General features: G+C 40.1%; 1 protein-coding gene across 1 annotated transcript in view; it reads left to right on the forward strand.

Moving 5' to 3' along the window:
- TTK (TTK protein kinase) overlaps nucleotides 1–27,516 on the forward strand; it is a 151,978-nt gene that overhangs the window by 29,790 nt on the left and 94,672 nt on the right. Inside the window, exons 4-5 of the mRNA XM_053712017.1 lie at nucleotides 5,615–5,721; nucleotides 26,779–26,922. Of these exons, the coding sequence (XP_053567992.1) occupies nucleotides 5,615–5,721; nucleotides 26,779–26,922 (251 nt within the window). The remainder of the gene's footprint in view (nucleotides 1–5,614; nucleotides 5,722–26,778; nucleotides 26,923–27,516) is intronic.

The following is a 27,516-nucleotide window of genomic DNA, read 5'->3' on the forward strand; positions in this document are numbered from 1 at the left end:
TCCTTCTCATTTAAATAAATGTGATTTATGTGACAATGACAATGATGCCCAAGATGATTCCTCAAGCGAGGGGAGTAAGCATGGTACTGCATCATTCCCTCCTTCGTCTACACGAGTCTTGCCCACTCAGGAGGCCCCTAGTACATCTAGCGCGCCAATACTCCTTACTATGCAACAATTAACGGCTGTAATGGATAATTCTGTCAAAAACATTTTAGCCAAAATGCACACTTATCAGCGTAAGCGCGACTGCTCTGTTTTAGATACTGAAGAGCATGACGACGCTGATAATAATGGTTCTGAAGGGCCCCTAAACCAGTCTGAGGGGGCCAGGGAGGTTTTGTCTGAGGGAGAAATTACTGATTCAGGGAACATTTCTCAACAAGCTGAACCTGATGTGATTACGTTTAAATTTAAGTTGGAACATCTCCGCGCTCTGCTTAAGGAGGTATTATCCACTCTGGATGATTGTGACAATTTGGTCATCCCAGAGAAACTATGTAAAATGGACAAGTTCCTAGAGGTCCCGGGGCTCCCAGAAGCTTTTCCTATACCCAAGCGGGTGGCGGACATTGTAAATAAAGAATGGGAAAGGCCCGGTATACCTTTCGTCCCTCCCCCCATATTTAAAAAATTGTTTCCTATGGTCGACCCCAGAAAGGACTTATGGCAGACAGTCCCCAAGGTCGAGGGGGCGGTTTCTACTCTAAACAAACGCACCACTATACCCATAGAAGATAGTTGTGCTTTCAAAGATCCTATGGATAAAAAATTAGAAGGTTTACTTAAAAAGATGTTTGTTCAGCAGGGTTACCTTCTACAACCAATTTCATGCATTGTCCCTGTCGCTACAGCCGCGTGTTTCTGGTTCGATGAGCTGGTAAAGGCGGTCGATAGTGATTCTCCTCCTTATGAGGAGATTATGGACAGAATCAATGCTCTCAAATTGGCTAATTCTTTCACCCTAGACGCCACTTTGCAATTGGCTAGGTTAGCGGCTAAGAATTCTGGGTTTGCTATTGTGGCGCGCAGAGCGCTTTGGTTGAAATCTTGGTCAGCTGATGCGTCTTCCAAGAACAAGCTACTTAACATTCCTTTCAAGGGGAAAACGCTGTTTGGCCCTGACTTGAAAGAGATTATCTCTGATATCACTGGGGGTAAGGGCCACGCCCTTCCTCAGGATCGGCCTTTCAAGGCCAAAAATAAACCAAATTTTCGTCCCTTTCGTAGAAACGGACCAGCCCAAAGTGCTACGTCCTCTAAGCAAGAGGGTAATACTTCTCAAGCCAAGCCAGCTTGGAGACCAATGCAAGGCTGGAACAAGGGAAAGCAGGCCAAGAAACCTGCCACTGCTACCAAGACAGCATGAAATGTGGGCCCCCGATCCGGGACCGGATCTGGTGGGGGGCAGACTCTCTCTCTTCGCTCAGGCTTGGGCAAGAGATGTTCTGGATCCTTGGGCGCTAGAAATAGTCTCCCAAGGTTATCTTCTGGAATTCAAGGGGCTTCCCCCAAGGGGGAGGTTCCACAGGTCTCAGTTGTCTTCAGACCACATAAAAAGACAGGCATTCTTACATTGTGTAGAAGACCTGTTAAAAATGGGAGTGATTCATCCTGTTCCATTAGGAGAACAAGGGATGGGGTTCTACTCCAATCTGTTTCATAGTTCCCAAAAAAGAGGGAACGTTCAGACCAATCTTAGATCTCAAGATCTTAAACAAGTTTCTCAAGGTTCCATCGTTCAAAATGGAAACCATTCGAACAATTCTTCCTTCCATCCAGGAAGGTCAATTCATGACCACGGTGGATTTAAAGGATGCGTATCTACATATTCCTATCCACAAGGAACATCATCGGTTCCTAAGGTTCGCATTCCTGGACAAGCATTACCAGTTCGTGGCGCTTCCTTTCGGATTAGCCACTGCTCCAAGGATTTTCACAAAGGTACTAGGGTCCCTTCTAGCTGTGCTAAGACCAAGGGGCATTGCTGTAGTACCTTACTTGGACGACATTCTGATTCAAGCGTCGTCCCTTCCTCAAGCAAAGGCTCACACGGACATCGTCCTAGCCTTTCTCAGATCTCACGGATGGAAAGTGAACGTGGAAAAGAGTTCTCTATCTCCGTCAACAAGGGTTCCCTTCTTGGGAACAATAATAGACTCCTTAGAAATGAGGATTTTTCTGACAGAGGCCAGAAAAACAAAACTTCTAGACTCTTGTCGGATACTTCATTCCGTTCCTCTTCCTTCCATAGCGCAGTGCATGGAAGTGATAGGTTTGATGGTAGCGGCAATGGACATAGTTCCTTTTGCGCGCATTCATCTAAGACCATTACAACTGTGCATGCTCAGTCAGTGGAATGGGGACTATACAGACTTGTCTCCGAGGATACAAGTAAATCAGAGGACCAGAGACTCACTCCGTTGGTGGCTGTCCCTGGACAACCTGTCACAAGGGATGACCTTCCGCAGACCAGAGTGGGTCATTGTCACGACCGACGCCAGTCTGATGGGCTGGGGCGCGGTCTGGGGATCCCTGAAAGCTCAGGGTCTTTGGTCTCGGGAAGAATCTCTTCTACCGATAAATATTCTGGAACTGAGAGCGATATTCAATGCTCTCAAGGCTTGGCCTCAGCTAGCGAGGGCCAAGTTCATACGGTTTCAATCAGACAACATGACAACTGTTGCGTACATCAACCATCAGGGGGGAACAAGGAGTTCCCTGGCGATGGAAGAAGTGACCAAAATTATTCTATGGGCGGAGTCTCACTCCTGCCACCTGTCTGCTATCCACATCCCAGGAGTGGAAAATTGGGAAGCGGATTTTCTGAGTCGTCAGACATTGCATCCGGGGGAGTGGGAACTCCATCCGGAAATCTTTGCCCAAGTCACTCAACTGTGGGGCATTCCAGACATGGATCTGATGGCCTCTCGTCAGAACTTCAAAGTTCCTTGCTACGGGTCCAGATCCAGGGATCCCAAGGCGGCTCTAGTGGATGCACTAGTAGCACCTTGGACCTTCAAACTAGCTTATGTATTCCCGCCGTTTCCTCTCATCCCCAGGCTGGTAGCCAGGATCAATCAGGAGAGGGCGTCGGTGATCTTGATAGCTCCTGCGTGGCCACGCAGGACTTGGTATGCAGATCTGGTGAATATGTCATCGGCTCCACCATGGAAGCTACCTTTGAGACGAGACCTTCTTGTTCAAGGTCCGTTCGAACATCCGAATCTGGTCTCACTCCAGCTGACTGCTTGGAGATTGAACGCTTGATCTTATCGAAGCGAGGGTTCTCAGATTCTGTTATCGATACTCTTGTTCAGGCCAGAAAGCCTGTAACTAGAAAGATTTACCACAAAATTGGGAAAAAATATATCTGTTGGTGTGAATCTAAAGGATTCCCTTGGGACAAGGTTAAGATTCCTAAGATTCTATCCTTCCTTCAAGAAGGATTGGAAAAAGGATTATCTGCAAGTTCCCTGAAGGGACAGATTTCTGCCTTGTCTGTGTTACTTCACAAAAAGCTGGCAGCTGTGCCAGATGTTCAAGCCTTTGTTCAGGCTCTGGTTAGAATCAAGCCTGTTTACAAACCTTTGACTCCTCCTTGGAGTCTCAACTTAGTTCTTTCAGTTCTTCAGGGGGTTCCGTTTGAACCCTTACATTCCGTTGATATTAAGTTATTATCTTGGAAAGTTTTGTTTTTGGTTGCAATTTCTTCTGCTAGAAGAGTTTCAGAATTATCTGCTCTGCAGTGTTCTCCTCCTTATCTGGTGTTCCATGCAGATAAGGTGGTTTTACGTACTAAACCTGGTTTTCTTCCAAAAGTTGTTTCTAACAAAAACATTAACCAGGAGATTATCGTACCTTCTCTGTGCCCGAAACCAGTTTCAAAGAAGGAACGTTTGTTGCACAATTTGGATGTTGTTCGCGCTCTAAAATTCTATTTAGACGCTACAAAGGATTTTAGACAAACATCTTCCTTGTTTGTTGTTTATTCCGGTAAAAGGAGAGGTCAAAAAGCAACTTCTACCTCTCTCTCTTTTTGGATTAAAAGCATCATCAGATTGGCTTACGAGACTGCCGGACGGCAGCCTCCCGAAAGAATCACAGCTCATTCCACTAGGGCTGTGGCTTCCACATGGGCCTTCAAGAACGAGGCTTCTGTTGATCAGATATGTAGGGCAGCGACTTGGTCTTCACTGCACACTTTTACCAAATTTTAAAAGTTTGATACTTTTGCTTCTTCTGAGGCTATTTTTGGGAGAAAGGTTTTGCAAGCCGTGGTGCCTTCCATCTAGGTGACCTGATTTGCTCCCTCCCATCATCCGTGTCCTAAAGCTTTGGTATTGGTTCCCACAAGTAAGGATGACGCCGTGGACCGGACACACCTATGTTGGAGAAAACAGAATTTATGTTTACCTGATAAATTACTTTCTCCAACGGTGTGTCCGGTCCACGGCCCGCCCTGGTTTTTTAATCAGGTCTGATAATTTATTTTCTTTAACTACAGTCACCACGGTATCATATGGTTTCTCCTATGCAAATATTCCTCCTTAACGTCGGTCGAATGACTGGGGTAGGCGGAGCCTAGGAGGGATCATGTGACCAGCTTTGCTGGGCTCTTTGCCATTTCCTGTTGGGGAAGAGAATATCCCACAAGTAAGGATGACGCCGTGGACCGGACACACCGTTGGAGAAAGTAATTTATCAGGTAAACATAAATTCTGTTATCCTGCGCTACATTGTACTTAATGAATAAAGTGCAATGCACATTAAAAACACATTGAGCTGTAACAGCAGTTAGCCGATGCTGCGTTGCACTCTGCATGTTTACAATTTCACCAGGGCTTGTTATGACAGGTGGTCATGTGATCGGCATGTATTGATTTTGTATTGAGCACCCGGTCTCAATTGGCTTGTGTTTGTCTATTTTGCTATTGTGCATGCAATGGGGAGCGAGCTGGCATAATGAATATTATGCTAAGACTCATTATGCAGAGCGCCTGCAGTTTCAGTTGGCAGTCTGGAGCTGTTAAACGGAAGACAGACTATTTTAAAGTAATGTTTATTAAACATTTTAAATGGGTAATGCACAGTTATATTAAAGGAAACATACATTTAGGTTTAGAAAGTATTTACAAATACAAAGTTTACTGTTTTTTTTTTTTGTGTGTTTTTTTTTTTTTTTTTTTTTTTTACTAAAGGTATGCCGTTTCATATTCTTTAATTTGGTTTAAATATGAAAGCTATAAATGTAATGAATCATATAGGTAAATACATTGATCAGCACTCCTTATTCAAACATTCGGTTACTTGATGGGCTGGCAGTCCATACAGTGGGTGCAAACTATTCTGATCTTCCCCAAGCTCAAATGTACAATCCAAACGAGCAGAAAAACGGCTGCACTCCCAGTAATGTCTGTTAGTATTGAGACCATATCTTTTGTTTGAAGGAGGAGTCATGGAAAATGCAATTCAAAGAGCTCGTTTTTTGCATTTCAGATTTTGCATAAATTTCATAGGCTTAAAGACTTTGAAGAGCTTTGTGCTAAAATATAAACCAGAATGAATTGAACAGATAACAAGGAATTTTTTTTTATTTTTTTTTCCCTTAAAGGCTTATTGACCCAGATGAGGCACGTGACCAATTTCAATTTGCCAGATTAAACTGCAAGAAATATGCTTTTGTACACACATCTTTTGCCCAGTTTGAACTATCTGAAGGTATTTGCATTTTACAACCATTAATGTATGTCTTTTATAGTGTTGATTATATATATTTATATAAAAAAAAAAGTATTTTAAATAAAGTTTGGCTGGGTAGTAAGTGCTGTTGATCCCAACATGACAGAAGATGCATATACAGGTGTAGGTCGTATCCTTATTTTGTATTGAAAGATGTGGGGGATAACATTTGTTTGATAGTGTAAAGAATTTTAAAAATTTGAATTTTCTATCGGCATCCAATAAAACAAAACTCCACAAAATGTTGCAATAGCATTCACCTGAGACAGAACCGAGTTCAGGAGTGTTATAACTCTGTTATTAGTAAGATGTTACTTATATACTTAAATTGACAGTCTACTTCAAAAATGTTATTGTTTAAAAAGATAGATAATCCATTTTATTAACAATTCCCCAGTTTTGCATAACCAACATGGTTATATTAATATACTTTTTTCCTCTGTGATTACCTTGTATGCCCAGAGGCAGAAATTTTTTACACTTTCTGTGATGAGTTTTTTTTTTTTGTGAAACATTTTCTGCAGGTCATTTTGAAATAAAATTTAAATTAGTTTACCCTACAGCACCGGCTCAATTGCAATGTGTTGATTAATTAAAGAATAAAGCATCAACCAATGTGCTTTGGTCTGTATTTGACTGCTCTCTTCAAACGTTTCTTCACTCTTGCTGCACTGTATTGAGTAAAACATACACAGTGAAGCCAGAACACAGCACTTTTTGAAGAAAACAGCCTGATGTGGAGCAGTGCCGTAAAGAAGTTTCTGCATATGTCCCATTTTATATTTATATATATATATATATATATATATATATATATATATATATATATATATATATATATATATATATATATATATAATTTATTTAAGACACAGTGAGTCCACGGAATCAAGGGACAGTACACTGTAAAAAAGTTTTTCCTTTAATGTATTTTCAATGACTTGTTATACCAGCTGCAGAGTATAAAATATTTGAGAAATTGTATTTTCAGGTTTATTTGTTTATATGAAGTAGCTGGTTTTGTGCTTTGAAACCACAGCCTTTTTTCAATGGGTTGAGTGAACCTTTTTGGTTACACCCCACTGTGCTTGTCTTTGGATTGTCCCTAACGGAGCTGAGCATTGATTGGCCCTTCAAGCTAAAACATTTGATTGGCCTACTGGGAACATATGTTTTAAACAGTTAATTCGTTTGGCTGTCATACCAGTTTTAATCCCCTAGGGGACAGTAAACAACCAGAAATGCAGTCTCATTATCAATATTGCTAACAGCTTAATTATCTAACCTTTAAAATGTTTATCAAATACTTTAATTTCCAGTATTCATCACTTACAATTTTAATATAGATGGGACCATAACGTGCCATTTAATACAATTTTATTCTGAGTATTTCAAGACTAGGCATGAATATAATATCTTAAAATTGCGTTTAAAAAACATATTTTCTATGGAAAGATTTAAAAGTATTATAATACCTTCATCATGGACTCAATTACTTTCTCAGTTATCATCTTAATATCACATACATACCTTGAGATCAGCAATTGGATGTGGTTTCATATTTATTACTATCCCATATAAATATTTCATATCTGTATATCTCTTGCTGAGTGTATAAAACATATATTACTTAAAGGGACAGTATACACTTATTTTCATATAACTGCATGTAATAGACACTACTATAAAGAATAAGATGCACAGATACTGATACAAAAATCCAGTATAAAACTTTTTAAAAACTTACTTAGAAGTTCTAAGTTTAGCTCTGTTGAAAAGGTGGTTGGAAAGCCCACTGCAAGCTGGAAATAAGACACTCCCCCCTCCCCCTTCTTTTGCATATAAAAAGACCCTTTACACAAACAGGAGCAAGCTGCAGAAGGTAGCTGACGGTATTCACATAAAACTTTGGGGCTTGGTTAGGAGTCTGAAAATCAGAACAATGTTACTTAAAAATAAGCAAAACTATACATTTAAAAAAAACAAAAAACTTTATGGGCTATATAAATAGATCATCTACAAAACATTTATGCAAAGAAAAAATGAGTGTATAATGTCCCTTTAAAACACCAATTATATATGTACTTATTAGATGCCTGAAAAATATAAGAATATGTTATCCATTAAATTTATTACAAACCTGAAATGCATTTCTCAGATCCATGGACATATACATCTTTATACAAGATTGAAAATTATACAAGTTTGTATTTTAAAAATTAATTTCAGATACCTGACACATACTAAGCCTCAATAGAAGTCCTTTATATCTTATCATTGGATTTTATAACTACATACATAACTATGACGTTGCTTATATTATACACAACCTTATGTGTATGGTTCATAGTTTGCAAATAAGGGGTGACATCATGTGTTTGGCTGGGCTCGCCTTTAAGGATGTATACAGATCTTCTCTAGCCTACTAAACATGTATTTCTATATATAATTAGGTTCACTGAGCTAGACTACATATATAAGCCCCTAGTGGTGGGTGTTCTGCTTCTATGATCGGGATCCTAAAATGTTTTTATATATATATACGACAGCTCCCTTATGAACATCTTTATGTTGACGCTCCTCAAATAGTTAGCTTTGTATAAAGTTTTTCCCCAACATTTTTTACAAATTGCTGTTAGATATACTATTAGGCAAACTAATTTACTTGAGAGGATTGCTTACTTACCTATTTTTTTAGTTTTAAATAATTATCATAACCCAGCAGAAATATAAAGTATATATACATCAAGCTTGATTAGTTGGGTTTCAATATTTAGTTTGGATATTTATATGTGATTAAGATATGTTACCTATAAGGATGTCTGTATTTTGTGACATTGTTTTCTTTTTTGTTGTATATGTACAGGCTGTTACATATCAGAGATGTTATGTATATCATTACAGTAATCATATTGTTATGCTAAATACCTTAATAAAAATCTCTGATTTAAAAAAAATGAATTTCAGTTACAATACAATATATGTTTCTTGGCTCAGTGCAGATGTGTATCCAACACAGCAGGGGTAATCAACTCTTGCTATTTTCCCTTTGAGACGTCTGTCTTCGTGTATTCAAACAGCAGGGGTAATCAACTTCCACATATATTTAAGCCTCAAAGAGATTTTTTCCAACAGACAAAACATGTCCGTTTATTTACAGGGGTCATTATCTGATAACATTTTATTTCATAGAAGAAAGGTCAGGAAATCAAACTTTAAACACAGCAGCCATATAGTGAACATCTCTTTGAAATAACTGCCTGAACTAATGAGACCAAATGTTTTCCCTTTGTTCTCATTTGGATGTACTGTATTGTAATCAGGATAAAATGGGTGTTGGGGCTGGTCTGTTATGAGACCAATTCACATCATATTAGATTTTACGATACACCTGTAGTTTATTTAATGTTACTCACAGATACCCTTAAGTGTGTGTGTGTGTGTATGTATGTATGTGTATGTGTGTATATATATATATATATATATATATATATATATATATATATATATATATATATATATATATGTGTATATATATATATATATATATATATATATGTGTATATATATATATATATATACGTGTGTGTGTATACTCAAATATGTGTGTGTGTATGTGTGTGCATTTCTTTGTGAATCTAGATATTCTATTTTCAATGTTCCCCTTGACATCTGCCTGTTGTATGAGCATCTAGGTATGTAACTTGGTGAGTAATTTTTGAAATGGTGGGGATATTCTGTCCGCCCAGTTTTGTAATATCAGTTGCCTTGCAATTAAAATGGTTATATTAACTAGAGTGTCGTAAGTGCATGCTGTTTTCTGGGAGTAGAAACAAGACTCGCTGCGCCGAGAGAGATGTCTGCCTTTTAGTCACTTTGGTCAGCCAGTATGTTTTACTCCAAAACCACTTTAACTTGGGACAATCCCAAAATAAATAAATCCAGTCAGGGTTCGCTTGGTTACATTTAATACATACGTCTTTTGCACCAGGTATACATTTGGCCCTAAGGGCTGGGGTGATGTATGCTTGTTGAAGGATTTTGGTATGTGTTTCTCTCAAGTTTGCAGATAAGGTTATGTTCCTAATCTCTGTGAAACTGTCCGCAAGCCGTTCACTGTCGGTCTCAATGGCTCTACACTTGGCCGATTTCAATTATATTTTTTTAGTAGCAAGGGTGTCATGGTGCTTAGGTATGAGATCATACATGTTTGCTAGCTTATATGAGCCCTGTTTAGCCAGTGAGCATAATGTAGTGATATTGTTTTCCATGCTGAGGAGACCATCTGTTTTTAACTTTGTGACATAATGCCTGCATTGGAGATAAGCGAACCTGTGTGTGTTTGGGAGTCGATATGTGGTTTGCAACTCCTGAAATGGGTGAATATCAAGGGTTAGTGGGTTAAAGAGTTGTCCGATTTTAGTGAGGTTTTTCTCCTGCCATGTTTTTAAACACCTCTGTGGTGTGTCCAGGTAAGAAGGATAGATTACCCTGGATAGGGAGGAATTTACTGGTAGTAAATTGTATTCCATACAGCCTACACCATTTGGAAGGCCGAGGTGATAATGAATGAGAACGTACCTAATGAGATGTGTGTAAGAAGTTTAATCCTAGCAAAGACACATAAAAGCATACAATAAAAACAGTGATAATAAAATTATACAATAAAAAATAGCATGGATCCATGTAAACTGTACAGTGATTGCAAATGACTACAAATGACAGGTAAACTACAGTAATTGCATATGAGAGGTAAGATTGATAACCTGTGCAATAATTACAAGTGACAGGTGGAGTACATAAAATTGGTGTTAGTACCAAATATGGAGCTAGTGAGCACCAGTGGTAGCAAAAGCAAAAATAAAATTCCAGCAACAAATGAAATGCAAATGTCCAAAAGTCAATCGTGTCAATTGGTCCTATGTGAAGAAAAAGATCAAATTGATTCCTTAGTGAAGTGAAGCAAGTGGAAAAATCCAAAAAGTGAAAAAATGTCTACAATAAAAAAATGATGAAAAAATGTGAAATGTGGGGATAAAAATAAAACCAAATGCAATGAGTAAATGTGATGCAGTAATCCTCAAAGAGAAAACCAAAAGGTACCCCACCTTATTATTTGCAGAATAATATAGTTCATATATAGTTCTGCAAGTCCCTGTAAAAAAATAATAGTGTAGATGGTACAGGTCTATTAAGTAATATTGAAATAGTTCTTACCAGTTGTCAACGTATTTCGGCCTATAACAGGGCTTTTTCAAGACCGTAATAAAATTAGGGGCATCAATGGCTTTATATAAGGTGACTGATCAAATCATAAGTGGTCATTTTGGTGCCAAAATAGTGATACGCCCACTTCCTGTTTAGGGAATTGTGGGTTATTGAGATGCATAGAGATACGCCCACTTCCTGTTTAGGGAATTATGTTTGTTTTTTTCTTTGTTTTTGTTTTTTTCTTTGTTTTTTTTTCTTACACACAGTGGCACATAACTGTCGGCAGTAAAAGAAAAAGGGGGGAAAAAAGGGAAATTACAATAGTTAAGGATGTCGGGAACATGATCCCGAACTGGTGACAGTTAAATGAGACCATAATATGGGGACATATATTACTAGCTCCTAGTATGATTATGGTCCTGTAGGACTGATCCAGAGGGCATGGGGATAAAGAGACAAACCAAAAAAACACAATTATAATTCGATTCCATATAAATATAATTAGAAATGTATATATTAGCCAATTACGGTGCGGGTAAGTGGCATTTATTTACGGTACTGGAAATTTATAGATAGGGATCATGATCCAAGACAAGGAGAAGGGTGGATACATTGAATAGATCCATAATATTAACTTTGTAATTAGATACATAATATTAACTTTGTAGGTAGAAACATAATATTAACTTATAGATCCGGACACAAGAAATGTGTGTAAAATTGTAAATAAACTTATACTTATAATAAAGCATGAACAAAAACAATTGAATGAGATGAGTGGGACATAGAGTATAGGAGAGGGCTTTTTTCGTTTGATGGGTAAAAATCTACTCCAAAATTTACTGGAGAAGATAATTAGATAAGACTTAACATAAACTGCCATAGAGGAGGTGATATGGCAATACATGGGAAATACCTATGTGGAGATACAGGTGATCCTAGAATGTCTTAAGAGACCACTCTAAAAACAGTATTTAAAGTGGTTAAATATTTAGGAGGTGGGCAAGATCTTCTTTGTTGTTGAGTCCTTTTGGATGTAGACAATCCAACAGAAATATCCATTTCTCTTGTTAAGTGTATCCAGTCCACGGATCATCCATTACTTGTGGGATATTCTCCTTCCCAACAGGAAGTTGCAAGAGGATCACCCACAGCAGAGCTGCTATATAGCTCCTCCCCTCACTGCCATATCCAGTCATTCTCTTGCAACTCTCAACAAAGATGGATGTAGTAAGAGGAGAGTGGTGTATTATAGTTAGTTTTTTAACTTCAATCAAAAGTTTGTTATTTTTAAATGGTACCGGAGTGTACTGTTTCATCTCAGGCAGCATTAGAAGAAGAATCTGCCTGTGATTTCTATGATCTTAGCAGAAGTAACTAAGATCCACTGCCGTTCTCACATATTCTGAGGAGTGAGGTAACTTCAGAGGGGGAATGGCGTGCAGGTTTTCCTGCAATAAGGTATGTGCAGTTAACATATTTCTAGGGATGGAATTTGCTAGAAAAATGCTGCTGATACCGGATTAATGTAAGTTAAGCCTTAAATGCAGTGATAGCGACTGGTATCAGGCTTATTAACAGAGATACATACTCTTATAAAAGTGTAATATAAAACATTTGCTGGCATGTTAATCGTTTTTATATATGTTTGGTGACAAAACTTATTGGGGCCTAGTTTTTTTCCACATGGCTGGCTTGATTTTTGCCTAGTAACAGGCTTTCCACTGTTGCAATATGAGTGGGAAGGGCCTATTTTAGTGCTTTTCTGTGCAGATAAAAATACTGACAGAGACATTCAGCTTCCCTTTGCATGATACAGGACATCTCTGAAGGGCTCAAAAGGCTTCAAAGTCGTGTTTGAGGAGGGTAACAATCACAGTAGACTGTGGCAGTTGTTGTGACTGTGTTTAAAAAACGTTTTTGTCATTTATTATTCTGTTTTTGTTATTAAGGGGTTAATCATCCATTTGCAAGTGGGTGCAATGCTCTGCTGACTTGTTACATACACTGTAAAAATTTTGTTAGTGTAACTGCCTTTTTTCACTGTTATTTCAAATTTTGTCAAAATTTGTTTCTCTTAAAGGCACAGTAAAGTTTTTTTATATTGCTTGTTAACTTGCTTTAAAGTGTTTTCCAAGCTTGCTAGTCTCATTGCTAGTCTGTACAAACATGTCTGAAACAGAGGATACTTGTTCATTATGTTTAAAAGCCATGGTGGAGCCCCATAGGAGAATGTGTACTAAATGTATTGATTTCACCTTAAACAGTAAAGATCAGTCTTTATCTATAAAAGAATTGTCACCAGAGGCGTCTGTCGAGGGGGAAGTTATGCCGACTAACTCTCCCCACGTGTTGGACACTTCGCCTCCCGCTCAAGGGACGCACGCTAATATGGCGCCAAGTACATCAGGGACGCCCATAGCGATTACTTTGCAGGACATGGCTGCAATCATGAATAATACCCTGTCAGAGGTATTATCCAGATTGCCTGAATTGAGAGGCAAGCGCGATAGCTCTGGGGTTAGACAAGATACAGAGCGCGTAGATGCTGTAAGAGCCATGTCTGATACTGCGTCACAATATGCAGAACCTGAGGACGGAGAGCTTCAGTCTGTGGGTGATGTCTCTGAATCGGGGAGAACTGATTCAGAGATTTCTAATTTTAAATTTAAGCTTGAGAACCTCCGTGTATTGCTTGGGGAGGTATTAGCTGCTCTGAATGACTGTGACACAATTGCAGTGCCAGAGAAATTGTGTAGGCTGGATAAATACTATGCAGTGCCGGTGAGTACTGATGTTTTTCCAATACCTAAAAGGCTTATAGAAATTATTAGTAAGGAGTGGGATAGGCCCGGTGTGCCCTTTTCCCCACCTCCTATATTTAGAAAAATGTTTCCAAAAGATGCCACTACACGGGACTTATGGCAGACTGTCCCTAAGGTGGAGGGAGCAGTTTCTACTTTAGCAAAGCGTACCACTATCCCGGTTGAGGACAGTTGTGCTTTTTCAGATCCAATGGATAAAAAATTAGAGGGTTACCTTAAGAAAATGTTTATTCAACAAGGTTTTATTTTACAGCCCCTTGCATGCATTGCGCCTGTCACTGCTGCGGCGGCATTCTGGTTTGAGGCCCTGGAAGAGGCCATCCATACAGCTCCATTGACTGAAATTGTTGACAAGCTTAGAAATCTTAAGCTAGCTAACTCATTTGTTTCTGATGCCATTGTTCATTTGACTAAACTAACGGCTAAGAATTCCGGATTCGCCATCCAGGCGCGTAGGGCGCTATGGCTCAAATCCTGGTCAGCTGATGTGACTTCAAAGTCTAAATTACTCAACATTCCTTTCAAGGGGCAGACCTTATTCGGGCCTGGTTTGAAAGAAATTATTGCTGACATTACTGGAGGTAAGGGTCATACCCTTCCTCAGGACAGGGCCAAATCAAAGGCCAAACAGTCTAATTTTCGTGCCCTTCGAAATTTCAAGGCAGGTGCAGCATCAGCTTCCTCTGCTTCAAAACAAGAGGGAACTTTTGCTCAATCCAAGCAGGCCTGGAAACCTAACCAGTCCTGGAACAAGGGCAAGCAGGCCAGAAAGCCTGCTGCTGCCTCTAAGATCTAGTAGGGGGCAGACTCTCTCTTCGCCCAGGCGTGGGCAAGAGATGTTCAGGATCCCTGGGCGTTGGAGATCATATCTCAGGGATATCTTCTGGACTTCAAAGCTTCTCCTCCACAAGGGAGATTTCACCTTTCAAGATTATCTGCAAACCAGATAAAGAAAGAGGCATTCCTAAGCTGCGTACAAGATCTCCTTGTAATGGGAGTGATCCATCCAGTTCCGCGGACGGAACAAGGACAGGGGTTTTATTCAAATCTGTTTGTGGTTCCCAAAAAAGAGGGAACCTTCAGACCAATTTTGGATTTAAAGATCCTAAACAAATTCCTCAGAGTTTCGTCATTCAAGATGGAAACTATTCGAACCATTTTACCCATGATCCAAGAGGGTCAGTACATGACCACAGTGGACTTAAAGGATGCCTACCTTCACATTCCGATTCACAAGAATCCTCATCAGTTCCTGAGGTTTGCCTTTCTAGACAGGCATTACCAATTTGTAGCTCTTCCATTCGGGTTGGCTACAGCCCCAAGAATTTTTACAAAGGTTCTGGGCTCACTTCTGGCGGTCCTAAGACCGCGAGGCATAGCGGTGGCTCCTTACCTGGACGATATCCTGATACAGGTGTCAAGCTTTCAAATTGCCAAATCTCATACAGAGATAGTTCTGGCATTCCTGAGGTCGCATGGGTGGAAAGTGAACGAAGAAAAGAGTTCTCTATCTCATCTCACGAGGGTTTCCTTCCTAGGGACTCTAATAGAAATGAAAATTTACCTGACTGAGTCCAGGTTATCAAAACTTCTAAATGCTTGTCGTGTTCTTCACTCCATTCCGCGCCCCACGGTGGCTCAGTGCATGGAAGTAATCAGCTTAATGGTAGCGGCGATGGACATAGTGCCATTTGCGCGCCTGCATCTCAGACCGCTGCAATTATGCATGCTCAGTCAGTGGAATGGGGATTACACAGATTTGTCCCCTCTACTAAATCTGGATCAGGAAACCAGAGATTCTCTTCTCTGGTGGTTATCTCGGGCCCATCTGTCCAAGGGTATGACCTTTCGCAGACCAGATTGGACAATTGTAACAACAGATGCCAGCCTTCTAGGTTGGGGTGCAGTCTGGAACTCCCTGAAGGCTCAGGGTTCATGGACTCAGGAGGAGAAACTCCTCCCAATAAATATTCTGGAGTTAAGAGCAATATTCAATGCTCTTCTGGCTTGGCCTCAGCTAGCAACACTGAGGTTCATCAGATTTCAGTCGGACAACATCACGACTGTGGCTTACATCAACCATCAAGGGGGAACCAGGAGTTCCCTAGCGATGTCAGAAGTCTCCAAGATAATTCGCTGGGCAGAGACTCACTCTTGCCACCTGTCAGCGATCCATATCCCAGGTGTAGAGAACTGGGAGGCGGATTTTCTAAGTCGTCAGACTTTTCATCCGGGGGAATGGGATCTCCATCCGGAGGTGTTTGCTCAATTGGTTCTCCGTTGGGGCATACCAGAATTGGATCTCATGGCGTCTCGCCAGAACGCCAAGCTCCTTGTTACGGATCCAGGTCCAGGGACCCAGAAGCGGCACTGATAGATGCTCTAGCAGCGCCTTGGTTCTTCAACCTGGCTTATGTGTTTCCATCGTTTCCTCTGCTCCCTCGTCTGATTGCCAAAATCAAACAGGAAAGAGCATCCGTGATATTGATAGCGCCTGCGTGGCCACGCAGGACCTGGTATGCAGACCTAGTGGACATGTCATCCTTTCCACCATGGACTCTGCCTCTGAGACATGACCTTCTAGTAGAAGGTCCTTTCAATCATCCGAATCTACTTTCTCTGAGACTGACTGCATGGATATTGAACGCTTGATCCTATCAAAGCGTGGCTTCTCCGAGTCAGTAATTGATACCTTAATACAGGCACGAAAGCCTGTCACCAGGAAAATTTACCACAAGATATGGCGTAAATATCTTCATTGGTGTGAATCCAAGAATTACTCATGGAGTAGGGTTAGGATTCCTAGGATATTGTCCTTCCTCCAAGAGGGTTTGGACAAAGGATTATCAGCTAGTTCTTTAAAGGGACAGATTTCTGCTCTGTCTATTCTTTTACACAAGTGTCTGGCAGAAGTTCCAGACTTTCAGGCATTTTGTCAGGCTTTAGTTAGAATTAAGCCTGTGTTTAAACCTGTTGCTCCTCCATGGAGCTTAAACTTGGTTCTTCAAGGGGTTCCGTTTGAACCCCTTCATTCTATTGATATCAAACTTCTTTCATGGAAAGTTCTTTTTCTGATGGCTATTTCCTCGGCTCGAATAGTCTCGGAGTTATCTGCCTTACATTGTGATTCTCCTTATCTGATCTTTCATTCAGATAAAGTTGTTCTGCGTACAAAACCTGGGTTTTTACATAAGCTGGTTTCTAACAAGAATATCAATCAAGAGATTGTTGTTCCATCATTATGTCCTAATCCTTCAAAGAAGGAACGTCGTTTGCATAATCTAGACGTAGTCCGTGCCTTGAAGTTTTACTTACAGGCTACTAAAGATTTTCGCCAAACATCTAACCTGTTTGTTGTTTACTCTGGACAGAGGAGAGGTCAGAAGGCCTCGGCAACCTCTCTTTCTTTTTGGCTTCGGAGTATGATCCGTTTAGCCTATGAGACTGCTGGAGAGCAGCCTCCTGAAAGGATTACAGCTCATTCTACTAGAGCTGTGGCTTCCACCTGGGCCTTTAAAAATGAGGCCTCTGTTGAACAGATTTGCAAGGCTGCAACTTGGTCTTCCCTTCATACTTTTTACAAATTTGATACTTTTGCTTCTTCGGAGGCTGTTTTTGGGAGAAAGGTTCTACAGGCAGTGGTTCCTTCCGCTTAATCCTGCCTTGTCCCTCCCATCATCCGTGTACTTTAGCTTTGGTATTGGTATCCCACAAGTAATGGATGATCCGTGGACTGGATACACTTAACAAGAGAAAACATAATTTATGCTTACCTGATAAATTTATTTCTCTTGTAGTGTATCCAGTCCACGGCCCGCCCTGTCTTTTTCAGGCAGGTCTAAATTTTAATTAAACTACAGTCACCACTGCACCCTATGGTTTCTCCTTTCTCGTCTTGTTTCGGTCGAATGACTGGATATGGCAGTGAGGGGAGGAGCTATATAGCAGCTCTGCTGTGGGTGATCCTCTTGCAACTTCCTGTTGGGAAGGAGAATATCCCACAAGTAATGGATGATCCGTGGACTGGATACACTACAAGAGAAATAAATTTATCAGGTAAGCATAAATTATGTTCTTGATACTGTAGTTAGAAGTCTTTTTTTCATAGTCACCACCTCTCCAGTTTTTTGTTACCTTTTTGTATACCCATAAACTTCAGATGTTTAATATTACCATGATGTTTGGTAGAAAAATGCTTGTACAGGACAGTGTCCATGTTTAATTTTTCTATCTGCAATATATGTTCCCTTATTCGATCTTTTAGAGATCTCGATGTTTGTCCAATATACTGTAATCCGCATGAACATTCTATTAAATAGATTATTCCTTTATCTTGGCATCTAATTGGGTCATATATCTTATACTCCTCTTTATTATGGTATGATTGAAATGTCTTGGTTTTTCTCCCACATTTACAGGCCTTACAGTTCGAGCATGGGTAGAAACCTTTAATTTTCTTTCCAAAGACATTGTTTGTATCTGACCTCTTTATCCTTTGTATGCTTGGTGCCAATTTGTTTTTCAGGTTATCTGTTTTTCTATAGACAAATTTAGGCTGTTCAGGAAGTTTGTCTCCAATAAGATCGTCGTCTTTTAATAGCGGACAGTATTTTTTAAAGATGTTCTCAATAATATGTCTGTTGCTACTATATTTGGTTATCATTGGTATATTAATTAGTTCATCTGTAACTGGTTTGCTTCGATCTTTATATCCAATAAGTTCACTTCTTTCAGTCCCTCTTATTCCTTCTATTTTAAGATCTAGAAGTTCTTCACAGTACCCCCTTTCCATAAACTTGTTTTTCAATTGCATGGCTTGTTTTTCCCACTTTGTGTTTGAGCATTTTTTTCTAATCCTCAGAAGTTGACACTTAGGAATGTTATTTTTCCACTTTTCGTGGTGATAACTAAGGTTATGAATGTAGTTGTTACTGTCTACTTCTTTAAAATGGGTGGATGTCTCCCATTCTCCATCGATAGTTTTAATTGTTAAATCCAAAAAGATAATATCTGTCTTGCTCCAAGTGTATGTAAATTGCAGATTAAGCATATTTCTGTTCATGACCTCTATTGTGTATTCAAGGTCTTCGGATGTGCCTTTCCAAACGATCAGTATATCATCGATATACCTACGGTATAGGACCAGGTCCGCGCTCGCTGGGCATGACTCCCAGAAGATCTTCTCCCATCTACCCATGTAGAAATTTGCATAACTGGGCATGAACCTGGTCCCCATAGCTGTTCCACAGATCTGCTTGTAGTATTTTCCCTCATTTCAGAAGTAATTGTGGGTGAGGATAAACTTGATACTGTCCAGTATAAAATTGGCTTGTTCTTAGGCAAATCAGGATCATTATCTAAAAAGAAGCTAACTGCTTCACAGCCTTCTTGGTGTGGAATACTAGTATATAAGGATGTGATATCACATGTTGCCAATAGATATCCTTCTTCCCAGGGGGTAAAATTTAGAATGTTAAGAACCTGTGTGGAATCTTTCAGAAGCGAGGGGAGTCGCCTCACATATTTTTGCAAGTTCTTGTCCACATACTCCGATAGATTACTAGTGAGTGATCCTACCCCGGAGATAATTGGTCTACCGGGGGGGTTATGTAGTGATTTATGTATCTTCGGTAGATGATATAATATTGTTGTGATTGGGTATCTGACATCTAGATATTGGAATTCTTTCTCATTCAGTATTCCTTTTATTTTGGCTTTCTCTAGCAGGTTTTTTAATTCCTTCTGGAATGTGACTCCAGGATTGTTATGGAGTTTCTCGTACGTTGATCGATCACTGAGTAGTCGTTCATTTTCCTTAGTGTAATCATCTCTATTGAGGATTACAATCCCTCCTTTGTCAGCCGGTCTAATGGTTAGCTGAGTCACATTCCAGAAGGAATTAAAAAACCTGCTAGAGAAAGCCAAAATAATTATTTACTGCTGACAGTTATGTGTCACTTTCAATTATGTGTGTAAGAAAAAAACAACATAATTCCATAAACAGGAAGTGGGCGTATCTCTATGCATCTCAATAACCCACAATACCCTAAACAGGAACTGGGCATATCACTATTTTGGCGCCAAAATGACCACGTATGATTTGATCAGTCACCTTATATAAAGCCATTGATGCCCCTAATTTTATTACTGTCTTGAAAAAGGCCTTATATAGGCCGAAACGTGTCGATAACCGGTAAGAACTATTTCAATATTACTTAATAGACCTGTACCATCTACACTTATTTTTTATTTTTTACAGGGACTTGCAGAACTATATATGAAATACAAGAAGTATATAGCACCCCACCTTTTGGTTTTCTCATTGAGGATTACTGCATCACATTTACTCATTGCATTTGGTTTTATTTTTATCCTCACATTTCACATTTTTTCATCATTTTTTGATTGTAGACATTTTTTCACTTTTTGGATTTTTCCACTTGCTTCACTTCACTAAGGAATCTATTTGATCTTTTTCTTCCCATAGGGCCAATTGACACGATTGAATTTTGCACATTTGCATTTCATTTGTTGCTGGACTTTTATTTTTGCTTTTGCTACCACTGGTGCTCACTAGCTCCATATTTGGTACTAACACCAATTTTATGTACTCCACCTGTCACTTGTAATTGTTGCACAGGTTATCAATCTTACCTCCTCATATGCAATTACTGTAATATACCTGTCATTTGTAATCATTTGCAATCACTGTACAGTTTACATGGATCCATGCTTATTTTTATTGTATAATTTTACTGTATGATTTTATTATCACTGTTTTTATTGTATGCTTTTTTGTGTCTTTGTTAGGATTAAACTTCTTACACACATCTCATTAGGTACGTTCTCATTCATTATCACCTCGGCCTTTCATTTAGACGCTTTGTACATTACACCACCAAATTCTTCTTCCTTTGGCCGGCTAGGCGGCCTTTGTACACAGCTAGAGGTATCCCCAGGGCGCTTGGTCCATTTCCCTTATCCTCTTCTATACAATTTGGCCCATGCTCTCAAAGGATCTTTAAATAGTATATGTTGCTGAGCTTCCGGGGGCAGAGAGTTTAATTTTGCGTGTGGTAGAAAGGCTAGGTGCATTGGGTACGTAAGACCTGTCTCTAAAGTAGGAATTGTAAACTGCTCTTCCCAACCAGCCAGTCCATCACTATCTTTGTCAATGTCGTCCAGTTGTAACAAAGGATGTTCGGGAGGCGCAACCCATTCCTGGCAAATGGCATGACCAGACTTGACCTGCTTATCCTCTGTTTCTTTCCTTTTCAGATAAATTGGCCTAAAGCCTACTATAGTTTTGGCATCCCTTTGTGTTAATAGCAGAGGAAGCTTCTGTAAAGGATAAAGTATCTTGGGTAAGGCTATCATTTTATAAAGGTGTATTCTACCGGTTAAGGATAGGGGAAGCTTATCCCATCCACGCAACACATCCCTTATGTTTGAGATTGTTACCTATGTTTAATGGCTATAATTTGTTTGGATCTACATGTATTTGTATGCCCAGGTATTTGAACATGCCCTCCGTTATTTGAAGGCAAGTGTTGTTGAGTGTGTTACGTGTTGCGTTTTTCAGCCAAGTGACTTCCGATTTGTCTTTGTTAATTTTGTATCCAGAAAAGGTTCCGAATGTATCAATAATGTCAAGGAGTTTGGGTACATTTAACTCTTGGTTTCCTATAAACAAAAGCAGGTCATCTGCATACAATGATAAATGCTGTCTAAGGCCTTTAATGTCAATTCCTTCACTATGTTACCAAATATAGCAGGCTAGCGGTTCTATAGCCAGATCAAAAAGGAGTGGGGAAAGGGGGCATCCCTGTCGGGTCCCTCTTTGTAGACAAGAGTATTGAGGCTTTAGGGGCTGTGTATAATTTGTGGATGAGATTAAAAAAAGTGCCTGTGACGCCAAAGCGTGTCATGGATGTGTATAGATTATCCCATTCAATCCTATCGAAGGCTTTTTCGATGTCTAGCGCCAATAGACATGTGTCTTGTAGGTCGGACTGTATGCTTGAATGGGTTCTATACCAATAGTAGGAAGATATCGCCAGGGTTTTCCTTATATTTACCACAGAGGAGCGTCCCGTGACAAATCCAGTCTGGTCAGGGTGAACCAGCAAAGGGAGGACTAGCGCTAATCTGTCCGCCAGTATCTTTGTCAGTAACTTGTAATCACTGTTATGCAGTGAAATTGGCCCATAGGAAGAGGTAAGTGTGGGGTTTCTGTCAGGCTTGGGTAGGATACATATATTGGCTTCTGTAAAACGCATGTTGGGCTGAGCATTAGTCGTTGGGTAATCTGAGTATAGGGATGCCAATATGGGGCTAACCTCCTTCCCCAAGAGTTTGTAATATTCAGCCTGCAGCCCATCAGGCCCTGCCGCCTTACCTAATTTGAGACGTTTAATCGCTCTGGATAACTCTTGTGCTTGTATTGGGGCATTTAGTTTTTCTGTTCATCCGTCAAGGTAGGAATTTTTATATCCTTCCAGAATTTGTTTTTCTTCTCTACATCTGTGTTGTTGGGAGTATAGTGTTTGATAATATTTGACAAATTCAGCCATGATCTCCTTCGTTTGTGATGTCATACCCGAGTGCGTTTGGAGTGAAGTTACACATGACCTAGGATTGTTAGCTCTAACCAAGTTGGATAATAATTTGCCCGCTTTGTTGCCGTGACTATAAAAATGTCCCTGCCTGTGGAAATTATATCTGTTGTCTTGTTGGGTTAGAAAGGTTGTCCCTGTTTTTTTTCAGGTCGTAATAATTTTGTCTCGTTGTGTGAGAGGTATTAGAAAGATAATTGTTATACACCTCTGTTAGTTATGACAAAAAGTTTCCGTCTAAAATGATGAGCTATAAAGTAAGTGATATGGCCTCTCATAACTTCTTTAGAAGCATGCCAAATCAGGTCCAGATTCTCCAAGTGCTGGTCATTGTCTGTTGTATATTGTATCCATGCTTGTGTAAGACATTGCCGGAATTCTACGTTATTCTACAAGTGAGAGGGAAACCTCCATGATTTATTTGTATGGTCCTGCACTACGGGTTGGAGCCTCAAATGTATCGGGGCGTGATCCGATATCGTTATTCGTCCGTAGGTGGGTGAATGGACCTGAGGTGTCAAAGCGGTAGAAGTCAGGAAGAAGTCAATATGCGATAATGTGTTGTATGACTTGGAGACGCAGGTATAATCCCTCTGGTCTGGGTTCTGTTCCCTCCAGGCATCGATCAAGCCCAAGGTTTGAATGTGTTCATTAATTGTGTGTCTCTCTCTCTTATGTCGTGAGGTGTCCTTTATGGTTGTGGTACATGTACTGGGGTCTTTGAACCTGTCCAGTGGCAAGGTCTGTGCCAAGTTAAAATCCCCACCAATAATTAGAAGTGGGTTGTCGTATGTGGCCAGCTTGGCTAGCAGTGTGGACCAAAAGCTGGGACAATATGCATTGGGGCCATATACGTTACATAGGACATATGCAAAGGTATGGATGTGCATTATTGTGATTATGTATCTATCACGGTGTCTGTAAAAGTTACTGGTAGTCCCTTCCTGACCAGTATCGCCACTCCCCGCTTTCTACCCTCTGTTGGTGTGTAGAGGATTTGACCTACCCATCTCGATTTGAGTTTTTCATGTTCAACAGCAGAAAACCTGGTTTCCTGGAGTAAGGCTATGTCTGTCTGCAGTTTATTAAGATGCTGTAATATCATACTCCTCTTCGCAGGGGAGGCGATTCCTCCAATACTACAGGAAGTTATTTTATATCTCATAGCCATATTGGCGTTTCACGATTTGAAATGCATGAACCGCCAAGGGCTTCAAATAGGTTCCATTTTGTTTTAGTTAAACGACCAGTCAACACAGTAGATTTGCATAATCAACAATTGCAAGATAACAAGACAATGCAATAGCACTTAGTCTGAACTTCAAATGAGTAGTAGATTTTTTTTTTCTGACAATTTTAAAAGTTTTGTCTATTTCCACTCCCCCTGTACCATGTGACAGCCATCAGCCATTCACAAATGCATACACGTACCATGTGACAGCCATCAGCCATTCACAAATGCATACACACTTATTCTTGCACATGGTGACTCAAAAAGTTTAAATATAATAAGAATGTGCACATTTAGTTAATGGAAGTAAATTGGAAAGTTGTTTAAAATGGCAGGCTCTATCTGAATAATGAAAGTTTAATTTCGATTGAGTGTCCCTTTAAGGGTGTATGTGTAAAGTGACCAGGGGAAGAACTTATTATGTGCATCAGGCTATGTAAATATCCGTGGCCGGCAAATTCTAGGAAAAAAAAGAACCATCATCAGCAAATTTCGATACCACACAATCACAGGCAATACATTAGAACCACAGAAACTGAGTTGCCAGTGCCCCACTAAACCTTAATACAGGTCATAGCATAGTAGTGAATCAAGATATTAACCATCCCCACTCTGCAGTGTTACTACCACCCCCCCCCCCCCCCACAAATTAGCAAGATGTCTAAAGCCTTAAGTCCCACCAGTGTCGGGAGGTAGGGTCAACAACATCTGAGACCTCTTGTCAAACATTGCTGACATTATCAGTTGAAGGTGTGAGTTAAAGCTGCTAGGAAGTATATACCGTCTGTGAAATAAGTACCATAAACCGCTGTCCGTGGGGACAGTGTCTCCAACTCTAAGTGTTTGATGAAACGCTACCGTCACATATAGTGTATCAGAGGTCAAATGGTAGACAGTAATACAGTTAAGGGTGTTTGTAGGCGACTCCCCACTATTACAAGACTTTACAGTGTACTGTAAGGGTAAGTAAGGTCTGGTGGGTGTTGAGAAATATCTGATCACAAACCACATGGCACTATGGTCTTTTGTCTTACTAGGTGTTGCGGTGGTCAAATATGGCGTGACATGTGACTGCCGATGGTCTGTGGTTTAGTGATCTATGATCCCCGGAAACACTTTCGGGACTTAAAACTACAACTTAACAGTATTGTCTTACTGAGTAGCCCTGAGGTAAATAAACTTACACAGCCCAGGACATAGCAACCAAAAACAATCATAAACAGAAAATAGATAACAGTAAACATTAAGGTTCAAAGTTCTTGTTGTTTTGGTTCAGCCATCTTCCCATCTGCTCTCTGATGCCAAAAAGGCCTGCACAGCTGCCGGTGTGATGAAAAACTTTGGACCAGATAGATAAGTAGATAAGGGCTACCTGACGGCCTTGTCCATGCAAGCGGGAACAAAGCGGGGAAAACTCTTTTCTTTTCCTTGTTATTCCAGCAGAAAAGTCTTTTAAATAGAAGGCGATGTTCTTCAAATTTGGCTTCTTTCATTGCCCGAAATGCTCTCATCAAAGATAGCTTTTCCTGATAATTGAGGCATTTTAGAGTCACTTGGCGAGTTCTTTAAGTTGTCTAATTGCAGTTCAGGGCCCAGTCGGTGCGCTCTCTCTATATCCAGTGGTAGACTGTCTGGGGAGATGCCCAGTAGCTTTGGGAAAGTCAATGTTGTAAACTCTAGCAGGTCTTTGTCTTTTATGGATTCTGGTACCCCAACAATGCACAGATTGTTCCACCTGCTGCGGTTCTCTAGGTCTTCCAGACAGTCTTGGAGAACTTAATTTTGCTTTAATATGTATTTCAGGGAACCTTCTGATTCATGCTGCTTATCTTCCACCTCAGAAATCCTATGTTTAGCAGATATGAGCATGGTAGAAAACTGTTGCACTTCGCTCGTTAGAGTGTCTACTCCAGCTTGTAGGGAATCCATTTTTGGCAAAAAGAACGCTTTGAGCTCTTGTAAAAAATTTGAGCTGTCGCCCACAGACATGGCCTCAGTGTCAGGTTGATTTTGTGTAGCTGGTTGTGCATCAGCAGTCTGCCGCAGCTTTCTTTCATTACCCTTAGACTTGTGACTCATGATATCTGCTTTTGGAGATGCTAGTCTCTGGAAATATTTGTCTACTTTCATAGAGTATGTATTGATTAACTGTCTGCAATTGGGCTGCAGGCTGCAGAATTAGGTTAAGGCAGGCAATTGTGGCCCACAAAAATTAGGAAAGTTCCAGCATGTGCAGTTCCAATAACATTTATCAACAAGGAGGTAGATGAGCTATGATTACGCCAGTAAAGTAATATAAATAGCTCTGGAGGGTTCAGTAGTGATAGTACTATAACTGACGACTTTTTGTTTTTATTGTTTAGGTCCTGTCAGTTTTATCTCACAGTACCAATGAAGTTACTGAGGTATAGAGGAGATCAATCTCTGTTACTATTTTATTTTTGTTATCCTAGAGGTAACCCCTGATAAACTGGTTTAAGGGGTGAGTGTGTAAGAGCTTAAATGTAGTATTCCACTGCTCTTTCCCCTCTCTCCCACAAGGCTCTTTAATAGGGCTTTTGGTAGAACCTAGTGATTTTCAGTCAGTATCCCAACATGACAAACACGATGACCCCTAGGTCCCTATCAATAAAAGCTTCAAACCACATGTAGATCCTTCCTTCTCCGGTGTCCAGCAGATCTTTGTTGGGTAATTGTAGGAAGAGGTTAGCGTTGGTTCGTTGCAATAGGGATGCTTGTCTCAGCATGTTGCGCAGCTAGTCCTAATCTGCATATCCAAGATGGCGCCTGATGCTTTTAGGATCTGTGATCCGACTTGTCATTTGTAAGTGCGATGGTGTTGCTGCTTACACGCCACAATATCCAGCTGTGGCAAGTCTAAGGTTGCCCTGAGGTTGATGCCCAGTAAGGATGAGAGCGTGGGGGCTGCGATAAACACCTTTTGTTCCGCTCTGATTACGGAGCTCTTCCACTTCGTGGCAGTCTGCTAGCCCTGCCCACCGGAAGTCCATGAATAATTAATTTTTACTTTAATCATACGTTTTCAATATGGCAGTGATTACTTTTTATAGTTTGTTTTTTTTGCTGTAGATTCCAAAAATGCCATTAAAATTTGTTTTGTGCTTATTTGTACAACTTTTTATATGTTTCCTAGGGAACTATAAGAAAAGCAAGCAAATTCTTCAGAAAGCAATAGATTGTCGTGCTGTTCCAATTAAAATGCTGGAGCTAGCTCTGAAGAACTTGAATTTGAAGAAACAGCAGCTAATTTCTTTAGAGGAAAAAGAAAATTTGTCAGGTTTGTGAACACATTTTAAGCCAACCCACTTCTTGCTTTAAAGGGATACTAACCTCACATTTTTTCTTTCCTGGTTCAGAAGGAGCATGCAATTTCTTCTGTTATGTGTGATCAGTCCACGGGTCATCATTACTTCTGGGATATAACTCCTCCCCAACAGGAAATGCAAGAGGATTCACCCAGCAGAGCTGCATATAGCTCCCCCCCTCTACGTCAGTCCCAGTCATTCTCTTGCACCCAACGACTAGATAGGATGTGTGAGAGGACTATGGTGATTATACTTAGTTTTTATGACTTCAATCAAAAGTTTGTTATTTTAAAATAGCACCGGAGCGTGTTATTACTTCTCTGGCAGAGTTTGAGGAAGAATCTGACAGAGATTTTTTACTATGATTTTAACCGGAGTCGTTAAGATCATATTGCTGTTCTCGACCATCTGAGGGAGGTAAAGGCTTCAGATCAGGGGACAGCGGGCAGATGAATCTGCATTGAGGTATGTGGCAGTTTTTATTTTCTGAATGGAATTGATGAGAAAAGCCTGCCATACCGTTAAAATGACATGTATGTATACACTTCAGTATTCTGGGGATGGTA

This window comes from Bombina bombina, chromosome 4 (assembly GCF_027579735.1).
Source record: "Bombina bombina isolate aBomBom1 chromosome 4, aBomBom1.pri, whole genome shotgun sequence".
NCBI classification, from domain to species: Eukaryota; Metazoa; Chordata; class Amphibia; order Anura; family Bombinatoridae; genus Bombina; species Bombina bombina.